Below are 10,497 nucleotides of genomic sequence, written 5' to 3' on the forward strand. Positions count from 1 at the left end.
GGGGTGGGTGGTGGTGGGGGGTGGTGGTGGGGGGTGGGGGTGGGGGGGGGGGGTGGGGGGGTGGTGGGGGTGGGGGGTGGTGGGGGTGATGGGGGTGGTGGTGGGGGTGGGGGGGTGGGTGGTGGGGTGATGGGGGTGGTGGGGGTGGTGGGGTGGGGGTGGGGGGGTGGGGGTGGTGGGTGGGGGTGGGGGGGTGGGGGGGTGGTGGGGGTGATGGGGGTGGTGGGGGTGGTGGGGGTGGGTGGTGGTGGGGGTGGTGGTGGGGGGGGGGTGGGGGGGTGGTGGTTATGGGGGTGGTGGTGGGGGTGGTGGGGGTGGTGGGGGTGGGGGGGTGGTGGGGGTGGGGGGGTGGGGGGGTGGTGGGGGTGGTGGGGGGTGGGGGGTGGTGGGGTGATGGGGGGGGTGGTGGGGGTGGTGGGGGTGGTGGGGGTGGGTGGTGGTGGGTGGTGGTGGTGGGTGGTGGTGGGGGTGGTGGTGGGGGGGGGGGTGGGGGGTGGTGGTTATGGGGGTGGTGGTGGGGGTGGTGGGCGTGGTGGGGGTGGGGGGGTGGTGGGGCTGGTGGGGGTGGTGGGGGTGATGGGGATTGTGGGGGTGGTGGGGGGGGGGTGGTGGTGATGGTGGTGGGGGTGGTGGGGGGGGGTGGTGGGGGTGGGGGGTGATGGGGGTGGTGCGGGTGGTGGGGTGGTGGTGGTGGGTGTGGTGATGGGGGTGATGATGGGGGTGATGATGGGGGTGGTGGTGGGGGTGGTGGTGGGGGTGATGGGGGTGGTGATGGTGATGGGGGTGGGGGTGGTGGTGATGGGGGTGATGGGGGTGGTGGGGGGTGATGATGGGGGTGGTGATGGGGGTGGTGGTGATGGGGGTGGTGGTGATGGGGGTGGTGATGGGAGTGATGGGGGTGGTGGGGGTGGTGATGGTGGTGGTGTGATGGTGGTGATGGGGGTGATGGGGGGTGATGGGGGTGGTGATGGGGGGTGATGGGGGTGGTGGGGGTGGTGATGGGGGTGGTGGGGGTGGTGATGGGGGTGGTGGTGATGAGGGTGATGGGGGTGGTGATGGGGGTGGTGATGGTAGTGGTGATGGGGTGGTGGTGGGGGTGGTGGTGGTGGTGATGGGGGTGGTGATGGGGGTGGTGATGGGGGTGGTGATGGTGGGTGGTGGGGGTGGTGGTGGGGGTGATGGGGGTGGTGATGGGGGTGGTGGGAGTGGTGATGGTGGTGGTGATGGTGGGTGGTGATGGGGGTGGTGATGGTGATGGTGGTGGGGGTGGTGGTGGGGGTGGTTGTGATGGGGGTGGTGATGGTGGTGATGGTGATGGGGGTGGTGGTGATGGGCTGGTGGTGATGGGGTGATGGTGGTGATGGGGGTGGTGGTGATGGTGGGGGTGATGGGGGTGATGGGGGTGGTGATGGGGTGATGGGGGTGGTGGTGATGGTGGTGGGGGTGGTGATGGGGGTGATGGGGGTGCTGGTGATGATGGAGGTGGTGATGGTGGTGGTGATGGTGATGGTGGTGGTGATGGGGGTGGTGATGGGGTGGTGAGGGTGGTGATGGGGGTGATGGGGGTGATGGTGATGGGGGTGGTGATGGTGGTGATGGGGGTGGTGGTGATGGGGCTGGTGGTGATGGGGGTGGTGGTGATGATGGGGGTGGTGGTGATGGGGGTGATGGTGGTGGTGGTGGTGATGGGGGTGGTGGTGATGGTGGTGGTGATGGTGGTGGTAGTGATGGGGGTTGTGGTGATGATGTTGCTGATGATGATGATGTTGATGATGATGGTGTTGTTGATGAAGATGTTACTGATGATGTCGCTGCTGATGTTGCTGATGATGATATTGCTGTTGTTGATGTTGTCGCTGATGACGTTGTCTTTGATGATGGCAACGACCTCACCGCACAGTAGAAACCGACCGCTACGTGGCGGCCGCGGTGACCTCTTGACCCCACGTGACCCCACGTGACCCCTGCCCCCCCAGGTGTTCTCGACCCCCCACGGGCTGGAGGTCCACGCGCGGCGTGCGCACAGTGGGGGGGGCTCGCGGCCCTTCGCGTGCCGAGCGTGTGGCAAGGCCTTCGGCCACGCGGCCTCGCTGGAGCAGCACCGTGCCACGCACTCACAGGTGAGGCTCGCTCACCGCTCACCACTCACTCACCACTCACCACGCGCTCACTCACTGCTCACGTCACCGCTCACCACTCACTCACCACTCACCACGCGCTCACTTACTGCTCACGTCACCGCTCACCACTCACTCACCACTCACCACGCGCTCACTCACTGCTCACTCACCGCTCACCACTCACTCACCACTCACCACGCGCTCACTCACTGCTCACTCACCGCTCACCACTCACTCACCACTCACCACGCGCTCACTCACTGCTCACTCACCGCTTACCACGCGCTCACCACGCGCTCACCCGCTCGCTCGCCTCGCTCACTGCTCACTCACCGCGCCACGCACTCGCAGGTGACGCTCGCTCACCGCTCACCACTCACCGCTCACCGCTTACTCACCGCTCACCACTCACCGCTCACCGCTCGAGCGTGTGGCAAGGCCTTCGGCCACGCGGCCTCGCTGGAGCAGCACCGTGCCACGCACTCACAGGTGAGGCTCACTCACCGCTCACCACTCACCGCTCACCGCTTACTCACCGCTCACCACTCACCGCTCGAGCGTGTGGCAAGGCCTTCGGCCACGCCGCCTCGCTGGAGCAGCACCGTGCCACGCACTCACAGGTGAGGCTCACTCACCGCTCACCACTCACCGCTCACCGCTTACTCACCGCTCACCACTCACCGCTCGAGCGTGTGGCAAGGCCTTCGGCCACGCGGCCTCGCTGAAGCAGCACCGTGCCACTCACTCGCAGGTGAGGCTCGCTCACCGCTCACTCACCGCTCGCTCACCGCTTACCGCTCACAGCTCACCGCTCACTCACCACTCACTCACCGCTCACGGCGCCACTCACTCACAGGTGGGACACGCTTGCCGCTCACCGATCGCTCACCGCTCGCTCGCCACTCACCGCTCACCGCTTACCACTCACTCACAACTCACGCCGCGCCACTCACTCGCAAATGGGGCTCGCTCGCTCACCACTCACCGCTCGCTCACCGCTCGCTCACCGCTCGCTCACCGCTCACTACGCCACTCACTCGCCGCTCACCGCTCGCCGCTCACGAAGCACACGCGCATCAGAGGTCGCAAACGGGTTTTGATTCCTTACCCGTACCCGGCCACACCAGGGTCGCAAACGGCTACCCGTACCCGGCCGGGTACGGGTAGCCGGGGTATCGGGTAGGGTACGGGTATCGGGTACCCGGTTGCGACCTCTGACGCGCATCGAGCAGGAGGCGCCGGGGGGCAAGGTTTAGGCACAGGTGCAAGTCGGCTTCTGTGTTTTGGTTTCATGGGGACGTAGAGAGGGGGTGGGGGCAGGGGGTGGTTAGTGGAGTGAGGGAACCGAGCTGTAGTCGAGCTGTAATCGAGCTGCAATCGAGCTGTAATCGAGCTGCAATCGAGCTACAATCGAGCTGTAATCGAGCTGCAATCGAGCTGTAGTCGAGCTGTAATCGAGCTACAATCGAGCTGCAATCGAGCTGTAATCGAGCTTGTAATCGAGCTACAATCGAGCTACAATCGAGCTTGTAATCGAGCTACAATCGAGCTGTAGTCGAGCTGTAATCGAGCTGTAATCGAGCTGCAGTCGAGCTGCAATCGAGCTGTAATCGAGCTGTAATCGAGCTACAATCGAGCTGCAATCGAGCTGTAATCGAGCTTGTAATCGAGCTGTAGTCGAGCTGTAGTCGAGCTGTAATCGAGCTGTAATCGAGCTGCAGTCGAGCTTGTAGTCGAGCTGTAATCGAGCTGTAATCGAGCTGTAATCGAGCTGCAGTCGAGCTTGTAGTCGAGCTGTAATCGAGCTGTAATCGAGCTGTAATCGAGCTGCAATCGAGCTGTAATCGAGCTGTAATCGAGCTGCAATCGAGCTGGAGTGGAGCTGTGTCTCTAATGCCACAGCGGTTTCGCTGCGGTCTCCGTCGTGCGCAGGAGCGCAGCTTTGCGTGCGACATCTGCGGCAAGGCGTTCAAGCGCTCGTCCACATTGTCCACCCACCTGCTCATCCACTCGGACACGCGGCCCTACCCCTGCGCCTACTGCGGCAAGCGCTTCCACCAGAAGTCCGATATGAAGAAGCACACGTTCATACACACAGGTGAGACATACGCACCTACACACCTACACACACCTACACCTACACACACCTACACCTACAAAGACAAAGATCCCCCGTACAGCCTTAACAGACTGTAGGGGCAAGTGCTGTTAGCGAGCACCTATGAAGGCCGGAACGGCACACGAGGGGGTGGGTGGCCAGAACCACGCCCGGCCGCCTTTGTCTCCCCAGTGGCGATATTTACACACCGCACCAGGTACTCCACACACACCGCATCACACCCCCCGCATCACACCCCCCACGTCACACACCCCGCGTCACACTCCCCGCGTCACACCCCCGTCACACCCCCGCGTCACACCCCCACGTCACACCCCCCGCGTCACACCCCCCACGTCACACCCCCCGCGTCACATCCCCACGTCACACTCTCCCCGTCACACCCCGCGTCACACCCCCCACGTCACACCCCGCGTCACACCCCCCACGTCACACCCCCCGCGTCACATCCCCACGTCACACTCTCCCCGTCACACCCCGCGTCACACCCCCCACGTCACACCCCGCGTCACACCCCCCCCACGTCACACCTCCCGCGTCACATCCCCACGTCACACTCTCCCCGTCACACCCCGCGTCACACCCCCACGTCACACCCCCCCGCGTCACACCCCCCACGTCACACCCCCCGCGTCACATCCCCACGTCACACTCTCCCCGTCACACCCCGCGTCACACCCCCCACGTCACACCCCGCGTCACACCCCCCACGTCACACACCCCACGTCACATCCCCACGTCACACTTTCCCCGTCACACCCCGCGTCACACCCCCCACGTCACGCACCCCGCGTCACATCCCCACGTCACACTCTCCCCGTCACACCCCGCGTCACACCCCCCACGTCACACACCCCGCGTCACATCCACACGTCACACTCTCCCCGTCACACCCCGCGTCACACACACCGCGTCACACCCCGCGTCACACCCCCCACGTCACACACCCCGCGTCACATCCCCACGTCACACTCTCCCCGTCACACCCCGCGTCACACCCCCCACGTCACACACCCCGCGTCACACCCCCCACGTCACACCCCGCGTCACACCCCCCCACGTCACACACCCCGCGTCACATCCACACGTCACACTCTCCCCGTCACACCCCGCGTCACACACACCGCGTCACACCCCGCGTCACACCCCCCACGTCACACACCCCGCGTCACATCCCCACGTCACACTCTCCCCGTCACACCCCGCGTCACACCCCCCCACGTCACACACCCCGCGTCACACCCCCCACGTCACACACCCCGCGTCACATCCACACGTCACACTCTCCCCGTCACACCCCGCGTCACACCCCCCACGTCACACCCCGCGTCACACACCCCGCGTCACATCCCCACGTCACACTCTCCCCGTCACACCCCGCGTCACACCCCCCACGTCACACACCCCGCGTCACACCCCCCACGTCACACACCCCGCGTCACATCCACACGTCACACTCTCCCCGTCACACCCCGCGTCACACACACCGCGTCACACACACCGCCCATCACCCGTACCCGCCATTCGCCACGAAGTGACGGCGGCGTCACGGCGGCGCCTGTGCCAGGCGCGGTGCACCACGTCGAGGCCACGTGACGTGTCGCTGCTGCCAGCCCCCAGCGGGTTGCACGGGTTGGCCGAGATGAGCGGGAGGTGCACCCCCCCCCCCCCGTAGCCCCCCCCTCGTCGCCCCCCCCCCCCCCGCTGTGCCAACTTGCTGTGAACACCAAATAAGCCCCCATCACTCACCCCCCACCCCCCCACCTCCACCCACCTACACCCCTCCTCCCACTTCCACCCCCCACCTCCACCCTCCCCCACCTCCACCCCCACCTCCACCCCCCTCACCTCCACTTCCCCACCTCCGCCTCCTCCCCCCACCTCCACCCCCCCCTCCCACCTCCACCCCCCCACCTCCACCCCCCCACCTCAACCCCCCCACCTCCACCCCCCACCTTCCCCCTCCACCTCCACCCCCCAACCCCCACCCCCCCCTACACCTCCCTCACCCCCCCCCCACCTACACCTCCACCCCCCCCCCACCCATCTCCACCTCCACCCCCTCCCACCTCCACCCCCCCCACCTCCACCCACCTCCCCCACCTCAACCTCCCCCACCCCCCCACCCCCACCTCCCCACCCCACCCCCCACCCCACCCCCATCCCCCAGGCGAGAAGCCCCACAAGTGTTCCGTGTGTGGCAAGGCCTTCAGCCAGAGCTCCAACCTCATCACGCACTCGCGCAAGCACACCGGCTTCAAGCCCTTCGCCTGCGACCTGTGCGCACGCGGCTTCCAGCGCAAGGTCGACCTGCGGCGTCATCGCGACGCTCAGCACGGGGGGCGCTAGCGCCGCGACCCCCTTTCGAGGGGGCCCTGGGCGTGACCCCCTTGGGACCCCCAACTCAAGATGCGGAAACCAAACGGAGAGAAGGCTTCCCCCACTATCTACTCCGCTACCCGCTACCACCTCTCCCCTCCCCACTAACCCCTCCCCACTAACCCCTCCCCACTAACCCCTCCCCACTAACCCCTCCCCACTAACCCCTCCCCACTAACCCCTCTCCCCACTACCCCTCCCCACTAAACCCCTCCCCACTAACCCTTCCCCACTAACCCCTCCCCACTAACCCCTCCCCACTAACCCCTCCCCACTAACTCTCCCCACTAACCCCTCCCCACTAACCCCTCCCCACTAACCCCTCCCCACTAACCCCTCCCCCCACTAACCCCTCCCCACTAACCCCTCCCCCCACTAACCCCTCCCCACTAACCCTTCCCCACTAACCCCTCCCCACTAACCCCTCCCCACTAACCCCTCCCCACTAACCTCTCCCCGCTAACCCCTCCCCACTAACCCCTCCCCCCACTAACCCCTCCCCGCTAACCCCTCCCCACTAACCCCTCCCCACTAACCTCTCCCCGCTAACCCCTCCCCACTAACCCCTCCCCACTAACCCCTCCCCCCACTAACCCCTCCCCGCTAACCCCTCCCCACTAACCCCTCCCCACTAACCCCTCCCCCCACTAACCCCTCCCCACTAACCCCTCCCCCCACTAACCCCTCCCCGCTAACCCCTCCCCACTAACCCCTCCCCCCACTAACCCCTCCCCACTAACCCCTCCCCACTAACCCCTCCCCCCACTAACCCCTCCCCACTAACCCCTCCCCACTAACCCCTCCCCACTAACCCCTCCCCACTAACCTCTCCCCGCTAACCCCTCCCCACTAACCCCTCCCCACTAACCCCTCCCCACTAACTCTCCCCACTAACCCCTCCCCACTAACCCCTCCCCGCTAACCCCTCCCCACTAACCCCTCCCCCCACTAACCCCTCCCCACTAACCCCTCCCCACTAACCCCTCCCCACTAACCCCTCCCCGCTAACCCCTCCCCACTAACCTCTCCCCACTAACCCCTCCCCCCACTAACCCTTCCCCCAACTAACCCCTCCCCACTAACCCTCCCACTCATTAGGGGGGTCCACGTTTCGCAAGCGTAGAGAAGGGAGGGAATTCATAATGAACGTTTTTGGGTTCAGATCGCGTTGTTTATAAATGTGTCGTAACCCTCCACCACCCGACACGGCCAATTAGTAAAAAAGTGTCACGTTGACAAAAGACATATAAGATAATTGTTTTTTTACCCTTCTATCTGGCAACAAAACTGACACCTTTTTTACAAGGAGTCATGTTTGCATAGACCACAATACCTGCAGCCATAATGCAAACAAAAAACACAACTCTGATAATGTGTGCACTGTCCTTGATAGTGATTGGTCCACACCCGAGACAGCTTTCCTTAGAGCCTAGTCTCACATGGGTTAGACCAGATGACGCCAAAAGGCGCACAACTCAAAGACAATGCACCATCAGGGTATGAGAGTTCGGGGTAAGCATTTACACCATTGGAACCTCCTTTGCCAGTAAAAAATATGATAATTGTTTTTTTACCCTTCTATCTGGCAACAAAACTGACACCTTTTTTTCAAGGAGTCATGTTTGCATAGACCACAATACCTGCAGCCATAATGCAAACAAAAAAAGACAAATAGTTCACTGCCTTAGCCCACCGGTGTGTTGAAGCGTGAAACCACAACTCATACGACGCATTTATAAATAACGCGATCTAAACCCATAAACGTTGATTATCAATAATATTGGTCGCGAAAGCCTACGTGTTAAACTGAAGGGAGGGAATGACCGTGGCCGAGAAGACCCGAAGCTTCGTGCGGAGCGACAGACCGGGTAGCTTCCACACAGCAGCGTTACGCAACCGATGAAAAGATAATGCCGCTCGACTGATTCGGAGTGAGACAGTTTAACACGTAGGCTCAGTGTGCTCATGACCAGAGCCGGTCATGAGCACACTGCCCAGGTATGGGAAACTCTCCGCTCTCTCCACAACTGCCCCATCACCAATTGGGAGTTGTGGGGGTGGAGTGTCCGGTGGTACAAAATACCCAGGCAGGTGCTTTGGGTTCAGCAGCAGCGTCTCCAACTCCTCTTCTGAGTGAGCGGCAATTACCAGATCATCGGCATACATAACGTGGTTGAGCAATAGGGAGCCATCCCTTGACCGCACCCGGGCATCGATCAGCCTCCCATCGCATCTGTACCAGATGGAAATTTTTTCGGTACAGCCATCAAAGGCTTCACAAACTACGTGGTCGAAAAAGATGTTAAATAATGTGGGTGCCAGAGGACATCCCTGTCGCTTGGGAGATCATCTCTGCCCGGTGCCTTTCCTGGTCTCAGACTCTGGATCGCACTCAGTACTTCCTCAACAGATGGCACCTCAGCCAGCCACTCACGGGGGGTGACTTCCTCCTCCAATATTTGAGACACCGCAGCCTCAGCAGGGTCATCTCCACTTTGTCCCATGATATTTTCCATGGGTGGGGGCATAAGTAACCACGACCACCACTCCTCGCCTCTGGTTGATGGGAGGGCGAACCCAAAGTAGCCTGGGGCTTACAGTTTCCCACACCTCACCACCACGCTCCCACGCCCCCTTCATTCTTTTGTTCAGAAGAAGAGCCACTCCCTGTTGTTTGGCAGTCTCCTGCCCCGAGTAGAGGACTGTCCACCCCTCACGGTTGCCAGAGCCAGAGCCGGTCCACCGGATCTCCTGAATGCTACAGAGATCCAGGCGGTACCGGTCCAGCTCCCGACAGAGGAGTGGCAGCCTCCCCTCCGCAGTGAGCGTTCGAATATTCCACGTGGCCACACGAAGTGGCTTTTTGTTGCTTCTGGAGGAGCCCCGAGGGTGAAGATTCAATCTCCTGGCTCCGCCAAATGGGGTTTGGCCAGGAGACGTCATAGACACCTGTCCCCCCGGGGCCTCCGGCACAAGCGTATTTATTATATATTTTATACCCTCACCACCAACCTCACCACCACCCTTGCCACCCTCACCCTCCCTCACCACCACCCTCACCACTACCCTCACCACCACCCTCGCCACCACCCTCACCACTACCCTCACCACGACCCTCACCACCACCCTCACCACCACTCTTGCCTCCCTCACCACTACCCTCACCACCACCCTCACTCTCACCACCCTCACCACTACCCTCACCACCACTCTCACTCTCACCACCCTCACCACCACCCTCATCGCTGGAGTAGTAGAAGGATCCCGAGTCATTAACATCCACGGAGATGTTGACTACCTCGCCTGGTCTACAGGAGGTCGTGAGTTCGATCCCGACCCTGACGCCTGCTGCTGCTGTATATTTGGAGTTTGTGTCTCTCTCATCATCATCACGGTGGCTAGGAGATGTTAACTACCTCGCCTGGTCTGCAGGAGGCCGTGGGTTCGATCCCGACCCTGACGATGCCTGCTGCTGCTGTAGATTTGGAGTCTGCGTCTCTCTCTCTCTCATCATCATCACGGTGGCTAGGAGATGTTAACGACCTCGCCTGGTCTGCAGGAGGTCGTGGGTTCGATCCCGACCCTGACGATGCCTGCTGCTGCTGTAGATTTGGAGTCTGTGTGTCTCTCTCATCATCATCACGGTGGCTAGGAGATGTTAACGACCTCGCCTGGTACGCAGGAGGTCGTGGGTTCGATCCCGACCCTGACGACGCCTGCTGCTACTGCTGCTGCTGTAGATTTGGAGTTCACGTCTCTCTCTCTCTCCGTCTCTCCCCCGTCGATTTTTCTCCGGGTCCTCCGGTTTTTCCTCCACATTTAGAATCAACATCATCACGCGTTTGTCGAGTATTTGACAGCTGCTATCAATGTCCACGT

At 62.3% G+C, this 10,497-nt stretch overlaps 1 protein-coding gene across 1 annotated transcript; it reads left to right on the top strand.

Annotated features, from left to right (window-relative positions):
- Nucleotides 1-1,976: 1,976 nt before the first annotated feature.
- On the top strand, nt 1,977-6,588 carry LOC144955211 (uncharacterized; the record flags this gene model as incomplete). Its single annotated transcript, XM_078885517.1, has 4 exons — nt 1,977-2,120; nt 2,690-2,740; nt 4,053-4,218; nt 6,410-6,588. Coding segments are annotated over 4 exons (540 nt in total), but the record flags the coding sequence as incomplete, so codon positions are not given.
- Nucleotides 6,589-10,497: the final 3,909 nt, after the last annotated feature.

This window comes from Lampetra fluviatilis, unplaced genomic scaffold, assembly GCF_964198595.1.
Source record: "Lampetra fluviatilis unplaced genomic scaffold, kcLamFluv1.1 SCAFFOLD_1187, whole genome shotgun sequence".
In the NCBI taxonomy this organism is placed as follows: Eukaryota; Metazoa; Chordata; class Hyperoartia; order Petromyzontiformes; family Petromyzontidae; genus Lampetra; species Lampetra fluviatilis.